Source organism: Camarhynchus parvulus, chromosome 2 (assembly GCF_901933205.1).
Source record: "Camarhynchus parvulus chromosome 2, STF_HiC, whole genome shotgun sequence".
Classification (NCBI taxonomy): domain Eukaryota; kingdom Metazoa; phylum Chordata; class Aves; order Passeriformes; family Thraupidae; genus Camarhynchus; species Camarhynchus parvulus.
The window spans coordinates 117,893,991-117,912,900 of record NC_044572.1 but is presented as its reverse complement, the minus strand read 5'-3'; the positions used below and the strand labels follow the sequence as shown (position 1 = coordinate 117,912,900).

At 37.9% G+C, this 18,910-nt stretch overlaps 1 protein-coding gene across 2 annotated transcripts in view; it reads right to left on the bottom strand.

Moving 5' to 3' along the window:
* The window catches only part of PREX2 (phosphatidylinositol-3,4,5-trisphosphate dependent Rac exchange factor 2), a 172,747-nt gene that overhangs the window by 20,337 nt on the left and 133,500 nt on the right, over window positions 1–18,910 (bottom strand). For both annotated transcript variants that reach the window (XM_030944089.1, XM_030944088.1), the window contains 2 exons: window positions 12,463–12,529; window positions 10,291–10,481 (listed from right to left, as the gene is read on the bottom strand). In XM_030944089.1, the coding sequence (XP_030799949.1) occupies window positions 10,291–10,481; window positions 12,463–12,529 (258 nt within the window). The remainder of the gene's footprint in view (window positions 1–10,290; window positions 10,482–12,462; window positions 12,530–18,910) is intronic.

Sequence of the window (18,910 nt, the reverse complement as noted above, 5' to 3'; positions counted from 1 at the left end):
AAGCTAAGTGATTTTCCTTAGTAATGAGATAATTTTCATTCCCCAGTTTCTTGTATACACTGTCCTCAGTTAACTTGAGGCAAGAGTGTATTGATCCTTTCTTTTATGTGTTTGATTAAGGTGTAAGATAGCTAAATGTTAGATTAGAAATTCTAAACTCTGTTTTCATCTTGTCTTTGAAAAGTGAAATATTGCACAAAATACATGTTCATAATATTTGCCAGCACCAAAATTTAAACATCCAACCTTCAAGACCAGATTGCAAAGGAGGCTTTGTTCTACTGACAGTGGAAAAAAGCAAAAGTATCTGAAATGTAGTTTGACAGATATAATCTAAGCCAAACAAAAAGGGCAAAAAGTTTCTCAGTAGGTATAATATGTACTAATGGGCTCAAAGTACAGCTCTCAAGCAAGTAGTTCCTGAGCCAAGTTTCCCAGAAATCCCATCTTCCTGGAGCCCTTAAGACTGAAAGTATCAAAAAATTATATTCCGCATGCGTGAATCAAAACTAACAAAAGAACCTTCTAAACGAAGGTCATATTGAAGAATTAAGTGCAATTTTGTGATTGAAAGAAGGCTGCCAAGCTGCTCCCTATCCAAACCCGGTGAAATGGCTGATCATCATGGACATTACGAGGCCTCTACATTTGGGCAATTCCAACCATGATTCAGAAATAAGTCTGCCAAGTGTGTAGATAAAGACATAACCAGAGTGGAAAAAGCATAGACAGAGCAAAACAGCATAATAAAGATTTCTTTTAGAGGCTGTTATGGAGGTAGGCAACAACTACAGTACTGTTCTGAAATACATATACTAAAATTGAAGATCTCTCTCCACAGCAAGTAAGAATAGCAATTCTAAGGATAGTATTTTTAACATGTCCTATGAAATTAGTAGCAAAGACACTCATGATGACAGCAGTAACGATGTTAATAATTATTATACCTCTTCAATAGAACATTTTACATTTGAGGTGAAATCCCAGAGTAATGCTGGTTTGATACATCTATTTTCTCTTTTAAAAAACCTTCTTATTCATTAACAGATGCTAAAAACTGTTAAAATTGCATCAGAGACTCGATTGCATTTGAATATACTGTTTCATTAGAGGTGGAATTTAATATCACCAGATTTTGTGTTTCTCCTCTGGCACATAAAAGGTCTGATGAATGGCAGAGTTAAATATAAGCTAGAGATTATGGCTTTTGTCCTGTGATTAAAAAATAAGTTCACTACTTTCTAAATATAAAAACCAGCAACACTCAAATAGTGTCATTTTAGTTGAACACCAGAACAGTGAGATGGCATCTTCTAACAAAAGTGATCATATTCATTTTCCATGAGACTATGCTAAAGTGACTCATTTATCTACATACTGGTGCTTTCTCCCAGCTCTTCAAATAGTTTTTTTAATTAGTACATATCCCTTTTCACAAATCAAACTCCCCTAGACACCTGCTGTGAAAGAAAAAATGCACACACAAAACATCAGATGGTAACATGGAAAAGTCATAACTGGAAGTACCTCAGCAACAGGGCTGCCAAGCATGGAGAGATAAAGCAAATGCAAATTTAAACCAATGTAACTTCTAAAATTTTAATAAACAATATGAAATCTGGTTATTCTCCATCTTGTAAAGTTATTCTGGTGACCTGAGCAAAGTTCAATATCAAGGGTTGTCAGCAAATATGTGCAGCAAGTAATAATCCACTTTTCTCCTGCATTTTGAGAGCTGATAAACAGATGGTATTAAAGTTTACAAAGCAATCTGGAAGCAGTTCTGACCTCTGAAAGTATCTGGTCATTTGGATGCAATCAGCCCAGACAAGCCAAACAAGGAAAATATTTGGGGAAAAACCTTCATAACATTCTGTTATGGGAAGCATAAAGCCCAAATCCATAGATTTAACAGTGTAAACAGATCAAAATCTGTTCTGACTCCTTCTCTTTTCCTCTCACCTCTTTTTTTTTAATGTGGGAAAAACAAAAGACCCAAATTCATCATTTCAGAATTTATGTCAGTTAGAATGACAAATTCCGTGTCTTGACAGATTACAACAGCAAGGCAGAGACATTTGGATTTCCCAGGACAACAGGGCTGAGAATTCCTCATTTCATCCATTTGGTTTCCAAGAAACAGAAGGGGCTGCAGCTGCTCCCAGCTCCTGCCTGCTATCCCCAGTCTCCCATCAGTCATGACAGTATTGATGTGAAGATTAAACACAAACTTCAAAACAACTTCTGGATCAAACCATTCTGAACTTGCCTGAAAAAGTAAGACTAAATGATTTTCTATCACCAATAGTCCATTTTTTTCTGACTGGATGTGATTTTCACTAAAGGGCTGCAAATCAGCTGGACAGATGCACATCAATCCTGAAAAATGGAGTTGTAAAATACAAATACAGACTGAAATTTTCCGAGAAATTTAATATTTCACTACAGCTTGCCTAATATCACTGGAAAGAAAAAATAATTTTGAGTTTGTGTTCACTACCTACAGAGGTGCCATGCCGCAAAGTGCATATTTAGGTTACCAGAGTAAAAAGGATCAAAATCGTCCAATTCATTCTCAGGTTTCAATTCGGCTTTCAGCCATTCTACATCCAAAAATGCACCAAAACACCCCTTAGAAAAATGCCCTGAGTAGAAAAGATGAGGTGAAACAAATTGGTTTAGTAGTTACCACAGTCAGAGATGCCAAAATTAATTATGTTCTATGTGAACAGGAAAAAAATATGAAAAATATGAAAATATGAAAATATGACTATGCTTAGTCTAATTAAAAACTAAAGCTTCTCTCAACATATAATTTAATGCCATTATTATTATTTTAATTACTTTTCTTCCCGTGCATCATAAGCTAATCATTCCTACATTTGACCACTTTTTACATCAACTATACTACTAAGTAATCTTTTTTTTCTGCTATCATTTAAATTATTATATATAGAAGGAATATTATTTAAATCAGTGCATAAAGTAATAAAAAACTTAGTGTTAAAGTAAATCAATTTGGGGTCAACATTTTTTGGGGCATTTGTCTGTAATTAATCGTGATGGCTGGGTAATATGCATTGATTCTGATGAACAATCTGAAGAAGAAAATAGACACAATAAAACTAAAAAGGAAGACAAATGTTGTTCAGGACTATAAAAAAATAGATGGACAAAGTATAGGCAGGCCTAATTCAAGATTCTTCCACAAGCTCTAGGATGTTCTCATTGTGGAAATATGTCTCCATTCCAGTAAAACTTGCATTCTCTGTGCCCATAACTGAAATTTTGCTGAACAGCCTTGCTTTTCAACAGCGGTAAATCTGGCCAAACATTAAGTATTAGAGAGAAAATGAGCATGAAGATCATACACTAAAGTAAAATACTATATTTCACAATTACAGTAAACTCCGCAGGAGTTCAGGACTTAGTTTTAGTCCCTTTATAAATCTTTGTGAAGCTGAGATGTTGCCAGTGTGGAAAGGCCACTATAAAATCAGTGTTGGATGGAGCCCATCCACTGAAGGCCAGTCCAACATACAGAAAACCATTATTATGCACATGAAGTGTATTAATTCCACTCTGAATCAAAAACAACACTTCAAAAAGTAACTGTCTGTGGAACACACACCATCACCACATAGAGCAGCCACGTGCAGCCTGTGTTAAAGGGATTTTCTGTCTTTCATCCATTGAGCACCAGCATGCAGGTTCACAAAAGGCACCACTGTGGTTACACAGTTGTGCAAACCTCAGAATAAAGATATCCCAACTCCCTTATCAGGTACATCTCCCCCATCCTATGACAGGATAAGCAAACCCAGCTCTACCAGATATTTTCAGACACAAACTACCAATAGATTTCTGACTTACTGAAGTAGATGTCATGAACTTATGAAGCCAGAGAATCATTCTTAGGAGGTAAGTATCTATTAGTCATATATCAAATCTACCCTTGGTTAATGAATTTTTTGTAGGTTAAAAACATATTTTTATCAGGGTTATTTGATTCAATATTAGTATTTTTTAATAACAAAGTATGAAACACAAAGGAAGTTATGTTAATATTGTTTTTCTGTAGATTTAAAAATTATCGTCATCCAGTCTATTTCCATAAATAAATGTAAGTATCTACCTCTTTAAAACAGAGAGACTTTCAAAGAGAAATTAGGAAGAAAAAAAAAAGGCACTTCTTTTCACTGCACATCATCTGTCAGTGTTAAAAACTGCAGGGCGCATCTTTTCACAATCATTTTCCTGTAAGATCTTAGCACCTCTAGTCAGCTGGAAATGTTGCAAGGAAGCAATTTCACTATGAAATATTCTTTGCATGATGAGAGAACAGCATTTCCAAAATTTTGAACTATTCCATGCCTTTTATTTACTCATTTTCCATCACACTTGCAAAAATAAACACAATTTAAAGGCACCTGAAACCCCAGCTTTGGTAATTATCTCTCATTCTGCGCAGAAAGTCTTTCCATTAAAGGCTTCTTCCTCTGTAAGGAGGCAAGTAAATCTGGTAAAAAATTGTAATTTACTTCTTGTCTTGTAATAATTTAAGCTATTCACTTACCTCTCTCTATGCCAAAAATTAAAGCAGATCTGGTTACGTTTTTAATTTCAGATTGTTCAAGAGGTCTTATTTTATTTTTATTGTAAAGTAGAAGATTTTGCGTGAAAAACACCAGTTTCAAAGACCTGGACTGCAGATAAGGCAATTGTGCAGGAACTGAAGCACGAAAGGATGATTCTACAGAGCACAGTAATAGCATTGTGTGTCAACCCTGCTACTAAACATCTATAATGTTAAAAAAGACCAAATAGAAAAAAAGCACACCTTGAAATCCATACAAGTAGTGATTTAGATCCATCATTCTGTCTCACTGCATTTAATGCATTTCTCTGCATTTTCGGATTGCATTTTAAACAAAATAGTGTCACAGAATTTAAAACATGCAAGAGAACAGTAAGACTATAATCCATCCAGTGTATGTATTAGATACACTAGAGGTGACAAAGCAAAAATGTACCAGATTGCCTATGAAAGACAAATATAGAGCAAAATAAAACAACCACTGCTGTAGAAACAGCATAGCACTATCTGTGCTAAATGTCTTGCCTATTTTATTTTAAGATAAATTCTCACATATTTCAAAATTATTTAGTTGGTTTTAGATAGTAACCAGCACAGAATGTAATACCCTATGATCCTAAACCCTAAATTATGCTGCTCTACTATCCTAAATAATACTCTATTATCCCAAATAATTATTTTACACAAAGAGAAGTTTGTCTTTGCCTCAGTGGGTATGATATCACAAAAATATACTAATTGTAGACAGACATAACAGAACTACCATTTAAAAAATAAAAGAGAATCTTGACTAAATGGGAAGGTAGCAGGACTTAAAGCCCAGTTGAGACCAGGTGGTTGGAGAAGGGTATGGATTAGTTTGTCAGTCTGTGCTAACCTGTCTCCTGAAAGTAGTCCCATTGATCCCTGAAAGCTTTCTTACTGGGGAGTTTATAGCCTGAATACAGCTGCAAAACTCCAAGGATTTTCTTTGTAGCATACACTCGTTGAGCTCAGACCGAAATTCTTAGAGGAAAATTTCTGAATCTAAAAGGAAGAATTCTTACGTTAGAATGTCAAAAATACAAATTCAGGGTACCTATTTTTCACCTTGTTTCATTTGATTCACAGAAAGGCAGCTGGCCATGATGGACAGCTTATGGTGCTACTCTGCTTTGCAACGTGGAAGATGAAGCAGGTTTGGCTGGATTGCAGGACCACTGCCAGCTACAGGAGACAGCATAATCAACACTTGGCAAAACCTGCCTCATTCTTCAGCCAAGTGTCTGCCAGCCAGAACCCCACTGCTTGAAGGATGGTAACATTAAGGAGAGAATTTCTGCAGGGGAAATTAAAATTCAGAAAAGAAAATAAGACTCCGATTTTTCTGGGTTTCATCAAGATTATAGAAGATTTTTCCCTTTATCCTCCAGGAAATGCAAAAATTTAAATAAACTTGGGATTTGTTTCATTTGGATGCTTTAAATTATTCCTTTGAGCCTGTAAGGCCTATGGTCCCTGAACAGACTTCTGCAGCTGCTGCACCTAATTTCATTTTGGCACAGAAAGGGGCTAGGACATGTCTGTGCGGTGCAGTCTTGCTCTTCTCCCTCAAGCAGGAGCTAGAATCGTGATTCAATAAAATTTAAAAGTGCCTTTCATCACCTGCATTTGTACAGTCTGATAGCAACTTCAAACAGAATGAACACAAGCAAAGAAAGCAGAACGTTGTTTACAGGGTGACAGCTGGCTGGCAGGCAGAAATATAATTATGAAAGATAAAAAAGGTAAAATAAAAATGCAAACTATTGATTTCTCAAACTAATTCAGAGTTATGTTCCTCTTGTTGATCAACAAGGCATGTTCGCTTATGATAATCCACGGGGAAGTTTGTAGCACTCACACATCACTTAGGACAGTGAAGGTTAAAGGGACTTATTTTCCCCCATCCTTGGTTTTCTGGCGCTCAAAATGTATTTGGAAAGAACTGCTGTCTGAAATAGATATAGGACTGCAGGCTTTAATGTAAATTGGTAAACATACTGTCGTAATAAAAATCAAAGAAAAGCAATCACCAGCAATTCAAAATCCCCAGCATTATCTTGGATATAGGGATGAAAGTATGAACTCTGTCAAGCCTTTTTAGCCTAGTGCAGCGTAAAAAGCAATTTAATATGGATCACAGAGAAGTCAGAAACCAAGACACTGCTGATCCAGAGATCAGCAATCACTGTCAAAGCAGACAAAGCTGCTGTTTCATAGTTCTTGGCCTCTTCTGCATTGGACTGTCACCCAGCGCCTCCCTCACAAGCTATCTGGGACTTGCTTCTGGTTATAAGGAGCAGTGGCAGAACCTCCCCCTGCCCCCTTGTCAATCCATGACACCTAAATTCAGAGAACTCAGAAAGGGCCCTCCAATCAGTTCAGTAAGAGATGAATAAATTGAGTGAGGGAAGGTGTATATATATATGTATGTATGTATATATTTTAAATTCTATTTTAAATTCTATTATATGTATTTAAACTTTGACAGATTAATGTCTTGCTCAGCTCCCACTCCCCATGAACAAAAGAAAGATGTTGATGAGTAGACCACCCTGTACTCTTCCACAGACTCTCAGACATTCACTCCCTTAAAGACCAATCATAGAAACTGAGTTAAAATGAGGGCTTTTAAAAAGAAATTATGGGGGAGCCTTGCTCCAAGTTGATCTTCATTTTTAAGCTGGCAAGACTGACAAATTAATAGACTTTCAAAATGTAATCTGCAAGAAAAATTCACATCTTTCCCCTCATCTGTTCATCCAGTAGCATCTGTACATAATACCAATTTTCAATTCATTTAGTATCCGTAGCCTAGTGTTAAAAAACAGTCATGAGCCATTGATCTGGGCCTACAAAACGTGAAGTTCTGCAACTGATCACAATCATGGACTCCACAGTATTTAGTTTCTAAGAGCACAGAAAGCCAGATACACTGCTGAGTACAACCAGAGATAAATATCCCCTCTAACTGAAAATCAGTAGCTGGAACTCTAAGGAACTAGATAACAAGCTAAGGAGCACTATTTTGCAACATTATCTGCCCTGATTAAATACTACTCCAACAAACTGAAGAATTTAGCCTTCAAGATTGCAGGCATGAAGCAAAATCCTCTGTCTATGGGACTTGATGACATGCAGCATCTTACTCGTTCCTCTTGTGTCCTCCTCACAGGATTCTGAGATGCTGCAAGACTGTTTTACTCTGAGAGCAGCAAGGAGAGGAGGTCCACAAAAACACTGAAGAATTTAGCATTAGAAATGCTGGACACAAAATTCACTAAGCAAACCTACCAGTTGGAAATAAAGCAAGCTTTCTATCTGGGCAAAGGCAATTTCTGAATGTCAAAAAACCAAAGCCCACTCAGTACTGGACTGTAGAGATGTGTCCTAGGGAGACCAGAAAGAGAAAACAGCACATGAAGTGACTTTATATGACTCCAAATACTAAGGAAAAACTTCTTCATCCATCCAGTTTGCATCTGCAACAGCAATTTCAGGAAATTGTTATTAAAAAACTTTCTTAGCTTTAACCACTCAGAGGGATTTATTTCCCTTAGGAGAGTGAATTAATCCCTTCTTGTCTCTAAATACATGAGTTTTCTTCTGAACTTCCAGGTACAAACCCCTGAGTACCTATACAATTTCTCAAGTAGCCCATTCATTTTTCCTGGAGGGCCCATCTTGAAATATCTCTGATAATGCCAAGAGTTGGTGTTTCTTTCTCTGAACAGATGGCAGCCACAAAGGCAGTATTAATGCACAAATGAAGTAGCAGTATCGTGTACCAAAACTCAAATGGACTCACTGTAAAGTAGAACAAGTCATGCTTTAGAGAAAAGCATCTTGCATCTTTATGTAAATAGATGATGATGAATCCTTTAACATCTAGACAGAAACCCACACATAACACTTTCAAATCCCATTCCCATGCTCATAATACAGTCTTTAAAACCAATATGGTTTTGTGGTTGGTTTTCTAATTTTTTTGTGGTTTTAAAATACACTTCTATAGATATTTTAGGAGCTTTTACCTTTGAATTAGCCGTAGTTTTGAGCAGAAATTTGATGATGAATTAATTTTCATCTTAGAATAGCTCATGTTCAGATTTAAGCAAACCAGATCTTATTCAGTCACCAAATCATTCTGAATAATTTATGACCCACACACTACAGGGTAATAGTTTATTTGGGTAGTTCTGACTACAGTCTTAAACTATCAGAATTTTTGGCACGAATGTATTGACAAATTCATGAAATGCTGGTCAAACCCACAGGCAGTCTTTTTCAGCTTAAAAAAACCTGTCAGAATTATGCCTGACGCCTTTTCTGATCACATAAGACATGAAACTGAAAGCAAGACAAAGAGAAAAGCTGTACAGCCTCATGGTCTTCTGAAACAACAGCGTCATGACAACCCATGCTCCACAGCATTTGCATCTTCCTCTGATATAGTGACTAATGTTACATAGCAAAGCTTTTTCCAGCTATTTCCTAAAATTAAATACAGTTTGTTATGTACACTTGTATCATTGACAGAGAGTAATACAAGTAGTCTGTTGCCAACTCTCAAATGGCAAACACTGTCTTCATACAACTTAATTTTTTTGGCTGTATATGAAACTTTTCCTTTTCCTGATAATCTGCATTGCTTATGTTGCAATTGCCTCTTTTCTTCTTCCCTCCTCACAACTCTTTGGAAGAAAGGATTTTATTTAAAATCAGGAGAAAGTATTGCTCATTCTAACACAAGGTATTGGTAACCAAGTCTGCTAAAATAAGGACTTGCATAGATCAGAAACTAAGTAGCATTTTTAACATACTGCTACCCCTGATCTACAGTTTGGAATTCTCTTGAGAAGAGCATATTTTTAGTATCAGATTATTTGTTGTGTTAATTCTTCTGTGATTATTTGTTATGTTAATTCCTTTCTTTGTTGGGATTTTTCCCCCTCTCAAATTTTAGTCTTTACTTTTTTGGTACACTGTCCCAAAAAATTGTAATCTGCCTAGCTGGAACATAAATATATTGCTGCCTGTGACAAATACGATCAAGTACCAGAGAGTTCTGTAGTGATACTATTGTCATATAAATATTTGTCTATTAAAATCTCTTAAGGTTGATGACAAAGTTCAGTTGACTATAGGTCAGTCCGTTTTTTTGGTATTGTATTAAACACATCAATCATCCTTCAGGCTCAACCTCTTGTTATCATAAGGTGTACCTGCAGAAATGCATGTGTCTTATTTCCGTGAATCAATCATCTTGTTTCCTTGAGTCAAGCTCTCCTATTATTCCCCGTACCATACAAAGTAAATAAAAATTTCAGCATTTCCTGCCTGTATTAAGAGTTCAATATAATATGTATTATTCATTTAGGTAACATTCCTCTTTCTACTTTAGCAATTAAGATTTCTGCCTTTTACTGAATTGAATGGGGAACAATCTCATTACAACTGCACAAACAAAAAAAAAATTGTACTGTCCATTTCTGTCAATCGCTGCAAACACAGCTCTAGAATTTCCACAAATCTTTCAAGTGCACTCGCTGTTCCATGTAAGATATTAGATATTTAGTGTAAGATCCATCTCTGAAAAGAGCAGCAGACTCCAACCTGCAGTGACGGAGTGACTGACTGACAAAAAAAGAGGGACAAGCCAGTTGTCCTACCGGTGAACACCGCTGTTGCACATGATGATGTGGCAGGCTCCCAGCCTGCTGCAGAGCTCGGAGGACACCGAGAGCAGCCCGACGCCGGAGGCGCTGCAGGCCGTGTAGGCGCAGGCGGCCGTGCGCTTGGAGCGGATGAAGGACCCAACGAGCCGGTACAGCTCATCCAGGCAGTTGAGAGGCCTCATCAGCTGCAAGGGAGGAACAGAGGTATCTGAATATTTGCTCCTGAGAGCACAGGAAATACTCTATCAGAGCAGGTCATCAGAGATGCAGGTAGAACAGCAGGTCTGGCTGAGAAAGCCAAATTCCATGACATAAATACCAAACACAGAGTCTTCTGATACATGACAACTTTTTATAGCTTTTCAGTTCTTCCCATCACTGACTATTTCCTTCCCAGTTCCTGCCTTTGGAAGTGTTTTTCACTTCAATAGACTTGATTTATCCATGAGTACTGTATCCACTAATGGACTGGGAAAGAAGGGAAGACATAAAGAAGCAACCTACGACTGTACATATATACAGGAAGATATCAAGACTTGTTAATTGACTTGCTGAGAAAATCATCTTACATTTATGACAACACTGTCCTTTATTTGTCAAATGTCTAGTTCCTAATCCTGACTAACATCAAAAAATAAAAATTAACAGATGTGACAAAAACATAGTACAAAGCAAAACCGGTTAACTTTGTAGTAAGACTTAAAATAATCCCAGCATTACTGTACTAAGAATGAATGAAGTAAAGAAGGCAGCTTTCAAGTGCAAAGCTTGTGTCAGAAGAGAAGCCTTCAAAAGTGGTCTAGCAATGAAAACCAGTATCTCATGGTGCTTTGTGTAAATGAGATGTTCACAATACAAATTTTCAGACCACCTAATTTCAAATACCTACTTCTCTTTATTCCAGAAACACTTAAAGATTGCAACAAATCCCCATGCTACTCAAAGAATTAATCTATTGAAAGACAGATTAATTCCCTAAAGACAGTTTTAACTAGTTAGAGAAACAGCAGCCTCACTTGGTCCTATGATACTTAGTTCATTGAAAAGCATAGATGTCAAGAAAATCAGCTATAAAAAAAAAATTTAACCTGGGTGCAAACAGATTTAACTTGGTTTAGGTCCTACTGGATTAACTTGCATCTAAATCTAAATTGATTTTAGATGGTGTCATCTACTAATGCAAAGCTATGGACAATGAAGTGAAAGGTGCAGCCAGAACTGGATCATGCACTCACTCTTGGCTTGCTCCAGCTGCCAAATAAATGCATTAACCTAGCATCCCTTGGTCAGATGTGGATTATGAGATGCTTTTCTCTTGCCCTTGAACTTTTTGCTGAAACAGATAGGGAACAGGTTTAGGGGCAACAAGCACTTCCCTCACAGCTAAACATCCCCTGCTGCACCTATGACTGCCAGGCACGCTGCTGACTCCCCAGGGAAGGAGTGGCAAATGTCCTTCTTCCCCTGTGTGCAGTCCTGCATGGATCCAAGAAACAGGAACCACCAGTCTGTTAAAACCAGGGCTGATACTGACATAAAATTTTAGTCCGACATAGAGCTCAGCTGATGAGCACTGCTATTTCTCAAGCCATAGTAGCTCGATCACTTTCACAGGCAAGACCCCAGGAATTTCTTTATTCCCCCTACTGGGGTGCAATACAGGAATTAACTCTTCAACGAGAGAAGAGAGTATTAAATGAATTTTTATAGCCCCTGGGATCTCTCAGCCACAGAAGTTTAAAGACAGATGAAAGCATTTGAAGAAAGCCTAAATAAGAAGATTCAGAATAAAGTCTTCTGAGCGGGATGCTGAAGGAGTATTTAATTTGGAAAAGCACTTCCAGCTTTCAGAAGAAAGAATTTCTGCCTGCACCTCACATGCTCCTAGGGCAGTAGCATTGCTCTGAAAGCACAGTGAAAAAGGAAGGCAATGATCCCTCTTCTCAAATACAGATACCCAGATACACAGATACTCTCCTGCCACACCTTTTAATCAGAACCACCTACCCCAAAAAACACAGGTGGGACAAAAAGCTGCAAGAGAGCTCCTCCTTCCCCTGCCCCTCTCCCCCCAGCTTTAAACAATTCAATTTTTGATGGAGTAAGTCTCAGTAACACAGTGTGTAACAGGCTGAGTTTAATTAGGCACTTAACACTTTTATTTACCTTATCAATATAAGCTCCTTTAGATGTTGAATTTGGAGGCAAGTTTGACTTGTCCAGGTAGAATGCCCTGAAAGAACAAACAGACAGAGTAAGGCAAAAACTAATTGTTTCAAGTCCTGAACAAAATTTCTACAAGGGACTATTCTTAGACGCCATCCTAAGGTTAAAGGGTTTTTTTACTTTATGGAAAGAGAGGATGAAGGAGTAATACAATAATCAACAGGTGCTATCACTTCTTCTTTTAAAGTAATTTAATAAAAAGTAATAAATAAAGAACTTTTTTTATTCTGGAGACAAAAAACTGTCCCTCTGCCCTTTGGCAGTACAGTGCAAAATTTTAACATCTAGTTATCAGAAAAAAAAAAGGGATCTGAAAGTGATTTTCAAAAAAGCTACCCATGAAAAAAAAGGTCTGTGGCATCTGTATAGATTTTAAGAGTGACTTTGGGAAAACTGGCATAGAAACAGTGCCTGAGCTTCACCTTCTACAAGCTTTTTTTATATTTGCTGTATATAAGTGCAGTAACATAAAAGCAGAATCCCCCAACATGAAACACAGTACTGACAGAGGAAACATATACATGTTCATAATATAAAAAGAAACAAAAAAGCAGAAACCCTACAGGGGACAAATATGCATTATACATCTTCTTCAATTCAGGAACCCTAGAGGAATTTTTGTTTTAACTTTCCAACTTATAAGCACATGAATTGCTCACCAAAGAGGAGTGATCATTAAGCATCTCATAGGTAAATATCACACATATCTTTGTGATAAGATCACAGGCTTTATTGCCTCTGCAGCAACACTGAAGTAAGTCTGTCACTGCCACTGCAGTGAAGTTGGACCAGATTATCTTTAAAGGTTGTCTAATCCAAACCATTCCACATTTCTCTGATCACAAAACTCATTCTGCTGGTAGTAAAGCTCCTAAAATCTCCTGTGGCAGCTGGAAACAGAAATATTTGGTAGGCCTCCCTACCTACCAGTGAGAACCAGGCAGCAGCCACTAATGCAGAAACTCTGGGCAACATTTAAATGAAACAGAACAAGAGAAACTCAACTGAACTGCGGAACACATAGGGAAAAAAAAGAGATTCTCAAGGGACAACCTCAAGGTATCGCTGTGATCTATCTCCACTGTGTGTGCTCAAGGCACAGACCTGACTAGAGGTCACAAGTGAGCCACAACCCAGGCTGGAACTAAAGAGTTTGGCGGCCAAATTCCAGTTGCTCTATAGTATGGAAAAAAAAAAAAGAAGGAAAAAATTGTCTTCTTGCATCCTAGCTCTCAAACAAGAGGATCAACTGGACCCTCCAGTCATTAAAGCACTGATTCATGTAGTACAGAAGGCTAAAAATTGCTTCCCCTCTTATTTGAAGTTACATTGTTGCTGGGCAGGGGTGCAGACTGCAGATCTGAATACCTGTTACTCTTCAATAATCTGGAATAATTTACTTGATTAAAAAAACCCATCTTTTAATTTGTTTGTTGCTTGTAGTTTTGAAAAACAAATTCTCCCAAATTTAAGGTTTGAATTAATTCCCTCAGAAAGCACAGCAAAGATAATCTAGTTCTGTTATTCCATTAAGCCTGTTGCATGATCTGCAATGCACTCTGTGTCAAAGGAAGCTGGACACTATTGAAAGGAAAAGAGGTTTGTAGAGAAAATTACTCATAAATCGCTTTGAGTGGCCACAGCACATAAAAGCTACCTCAGCAGCAGCAGACCAACCTTTTTTCTCTGTTAGCAAAGCTACAAAACAAAGCCTCATGCTGCTCTCCCCTGAATGTTATCAGACTGAAAGCCTATACTGCCTTTTCCTGCCATACAATAGAAAAATCTGCTTCATACAGAGAGTGTTCAGCAATCCCATCTCTCTGGACTGTTATTCCAGCAAATTCATCTGCATTAAACGAAACCAGAAACCAAATATGGAACAGTACACTAATTAATGGAGTACAGGGAAAATAATTAACTCAGGGTATCAAATGAAGGAACAGGGACCCTGGAATGGAATATATGGTTATAGGAATTACTCCATTAATTCAGGCAATTATTCACTAACCTAAAAAAACCCAAACAAAAAATCAACTTTACACAACATTCATTTTAAATATAAAAATATCCTGTTACAAGTGAAACTATTCCTTCTCCATCAGATAACACTCCCAGATGTTTCTCGAGTGCTTTATTTTCATTGCTTTTCATAAAAACTGTCTTCAGTATTTTACAGAACATGACAACCTGTGGACAGCATATAAATTTCCAAAGCACTTCGCTTAATTACTAAATGCTTGTTAAGGTCCTTAATCATATTTTATGGGAAAAGTTAATGGCAATCTTGGCATGGTGCCCCATTTGGACAATATTTTCCAATCCATTTGAAATGAACCAGAATGAATCATAGTTCTTTGTCTCCAAATGTGATGTTAGTTTAGCTTTTAAAGCCTTGCAATTTCACTAAGATCCAGCAGAAAAGCCTTCCTTAAAAAAAAAAAAGGTAGATAATCCAATACACAATAAATCTACTGAGGATTATTGCTGTGCTCGACTTTTGTAAGATATCCCCTACGCAGCAATGTCAAATAAGAGGGACAAGTATCTCAGGGAGAACTAACACCAGGATAAGGTAACAAACATCTTAGGGTTCACAAAGTAAAATCTCTCACAAGATAAAGGTTTTCCCAAGATGTCTTCTCACAACCTGAGTACAAAGGAAATGCAGAAGTACTGATGTTTTCTTAGTGAAGCATTTTACAGGGTACCCTCCAAAGCTGACACAGACATGTATAAAGTCCTGAAAATTGAAATTTTGCAAACAGAACCCTAAGAAGGTTTCAGACCTGCAGAGACATGCATCCCTGAGTTACTTGGAACAGAAAGATAATTCAAGCAAATCCAAGTGTTTAGTCTTACTCTCAATTTCTTGTGCCAGTAAGCCCACAGGGTTATCCTAGGTATTGCTAATCTTTTTTTGAAAAAGAAGGATAGTAAAAAAATAATTGAAGAGGGGAAGGTAACTGGGTTATGGCATTAAATACCACCAAGTTTTTGGTTTTACTCTAGAAAGGTTTTGCTTTGATGCTGTAACACAGAAAAATTTAGCATTTTATTTCCACAACCTGTGTGGCAAACATATAAATTAGTTCCTACTGTCCTCAACAGAAGCATGGAAATGGATCTCAATTCTACTAGATTTTTTATCCCTCAGTCACAAGGTATTAAAGACCATCTAGAAAAGCACAGTCAGCAATCTGAGAAAGGACGCATCAGAACAGAGGTGTGGAGTAGGGAAGTGTGGGAACCCTTAATTATTTTCTTCAGCTTGAATTAAAAAGCACGTATTTACAACACAGATAAACAATATCTCTGTACTTCTGCATCTATGCACACACATACTTTTGTATTTCTTTAATAACAATTCTGTATTTGTTTAATAACAATTTAATAACCATGTTCTGCCGTCTAGCTTTTAACGACATAGGTGAGAGTGTGTATAACATGGTTATTGTATATATGTGTGTATATAAATTAATACATATACATTTGTAAATACATTTATATACATCTAATATATACGTAAAAATTCAAATTTTTTCTGTAGTAAATGTGTCCATTTTCTGTTAGAGCAAATTATTTCATGTATTCTTGCCACTAAATGGCAAATCTCAATAAATGATAGATTACCAAGTAGAATTACCTTCTCAGTCCATGCTAAGACTCGGCAATTTCAAACCAAGTCTCCTAGCAGCTGTCAGCAATACAATCCTATGTACAGCACCGCCAGCATCCTTAGTAGTTACAGAGAGTTTTAATTTTAACAACTGAAAAGCTTTGTGACAGTACTATGACTTTAAATTGTCAAAGGGCATATACAGTAATATTTTGACCTCTCACAACTATTGTGAAAACTGAAGTGCAGTTTTTTGAAGTGCAGTACTGAAGGAAAACTTTAGTACCATGTGGCTCTAATCACATTGTAACTTGTATTTCATGAGTGAGCAACTCGGTAAGCCCTACTCCTTGGGAAGGTCCTAGCACCCTTGTACTCATCACTGGTGAGGCCATACCTCCAGTCCTGTGCTCAATTTTGGGGCCCTCACTACGAGGAAGACCCTGAGATGCTGGACTGTGTCCAGAGGAGGGCAATGAAGATGGAGAAAAGCCTGGAGCACAAGTCACATAAGGAGCAACTGAAAGCTGGGGTTGTTTAGTCTGAAGAAAAGAAGGCTCAGGGGAGACCTTACTGTTCTTCTTGTAGTGAGGTGGGGGTTGGCCTCTTCTCCCACACAGCAAGTGATAGAACAAGAGGAAATGGCCTCAATTTGTGTCAGGGGAGGATTAGATTGGTTATTAGAAAAAAATTCTTCACTGAAAGGGTTGTCAAGCACTGGGACAGACTGCACAGGGACATGGTTGAGTCACTATCCCTGGAGGTATTCAAAAGATGTGTAGATATGGCACTCAAGGACATGGTTTAGTGGTGGACTTGGCAGTGCTGGGTTAACAGTTGGACTCAAAGGTCTTTTCCAAACCTAAATAACTCTATGATTCCTGGCACAACCCCATCACAAAGTGGCAAACCAGCTTTTGTCAGTCGCTACTGATGTCATGGTTTAGCAATTGTATTCTCCAATTTAGTCTTCCCTCTGAAACCACTCCAAGCCATGCACCATCATTCACTCCCACTTCCCCTGCAGCAGGGCTGGAGAGGAGAACTGGAGTCCCAAAAGGTAAAGATCACAGGTTGAGATAAGAACAATTTACTAGAAACAGCAGTGGGGCAAGAAAACAACCAGCAAGAGCAACAATATTAATGACAAAAGTGTACAAAAGAGAGAGTGATTCCCACACAAAAACGGTCTCTGTGGAGCCCCCAACCCAACCACAGCCATGCCTCCCCACGCTCCCTCTGGCTCAGGACCAGCACCACATTTGCCCCATGAGAAGGAACCTCTTCTCCTTGGAAGAGACTCCCTTCCCCTGCCCCCAGCAATGATCTAAGGTGGTCTAGAACAATCTCCAGGTCCTAGCCATGTCCTTCCTGGCTGCTGCAGAAATTAACCCTGTCCTGGCTGGGAGCAGGACAACTATTATTTCCCTCCACTGTGGGAAATAGTGTGAGCTTTGGTGAAGGGGATGTGACTGTATGGTGAGGCAAGAAAAATACATAGAGAAGAGAAAAACTAATCAGGTTTAATAATGCATTTAAATACTTACAAGTGGGGAGAGGTATTAAGAAAATTGCAAGAAACGAAACTTAAGGACTTCCTGGTAAACATCTGCTTTAGTGGACTAGACTGGGAGTCTAGCAGGGACACAAACTCTCAACTGTTGAAAACTAAATGCCCAAGAAACTAGACTTTTAAACTAAGGGGAGGAATCTTCATAATGCTCCTCATTTTCTTTCCAGACTGCAGCATCTGGCTAAACTACTGGTCTCCCACCAATTTAAACTATCTTCAGCCTGTGAGCAAGGTATGTTGAGCAACTGGCACTAGAATGTGCACAAGTATCTGAGATAGAAACAGAGGAGGATGCTTGCAAAGCAACAGTCCTGCTATCGAAGCAGGCCTTTCACAGCCCTGCTCTTAAACCCTTGTAAACACAAGAGCAGGGGATTATATAAATGTAAGCATAGAAATGCGAAGACAGAGAGTCATGGATGACAAAAAAAAACTGAAAAAAAGTCAAGTTTGCTCTATGTAACACTGCCTGCTTTTCACCTGTTTTCCAGAATTTAGTCTCCAGCGTCTCCACCTACATCCAAGGGCACTTGAAACCATCCTATTTGTGATGTGAAAGGGAAGCTCTTCGACCACAGACCAGTTACAGGTGCCCTCCTGCTTCTCCCATCACTGTCAAAAGAGCCAAATCCACACTGAACCAAATAATGCTAAGTAATTGCTTCCACATTTCTCTTTCAGACAATGGATGTCTCCTTTTTAGCTCTGGATATTATAGACATGGAATAATACACTGTCTAAAGAGACAACATGCCAAATATTCATCATGTGGCAGGGGTTTCAACTACTGCAGGCTTGGGCTGGATTCCTATCAGTGACCAGGAATGAAAGAAAAGGCTCCACCTCTGATCACTGCAGATACACATTCTCTGTGCTTGCAGCAGATAGGGAAAGCAGGATGGACCTGATGTTCACCTCACCAAGCAAAGAGTCAGTACATATAATCTACCAAGACTCATCACTTTCAATTACAGAACACTACTGATAATAAATACTGATCCTATTCTGTCCAAAGTCTAAAGAAACAAATAATTTACATTCACAGAATGAGCACAGCATGGAAAAAGGGGAAAAAAATCCCAAAGCTAAATTCAAGCCATCTGGCAATATCTTTTAGACCAGCTAGACAAATTTCATTTACTTTTCCCAGGATCTCTCTATTCTCTCTGGTCTTACTTAATTACATGCAATGAATC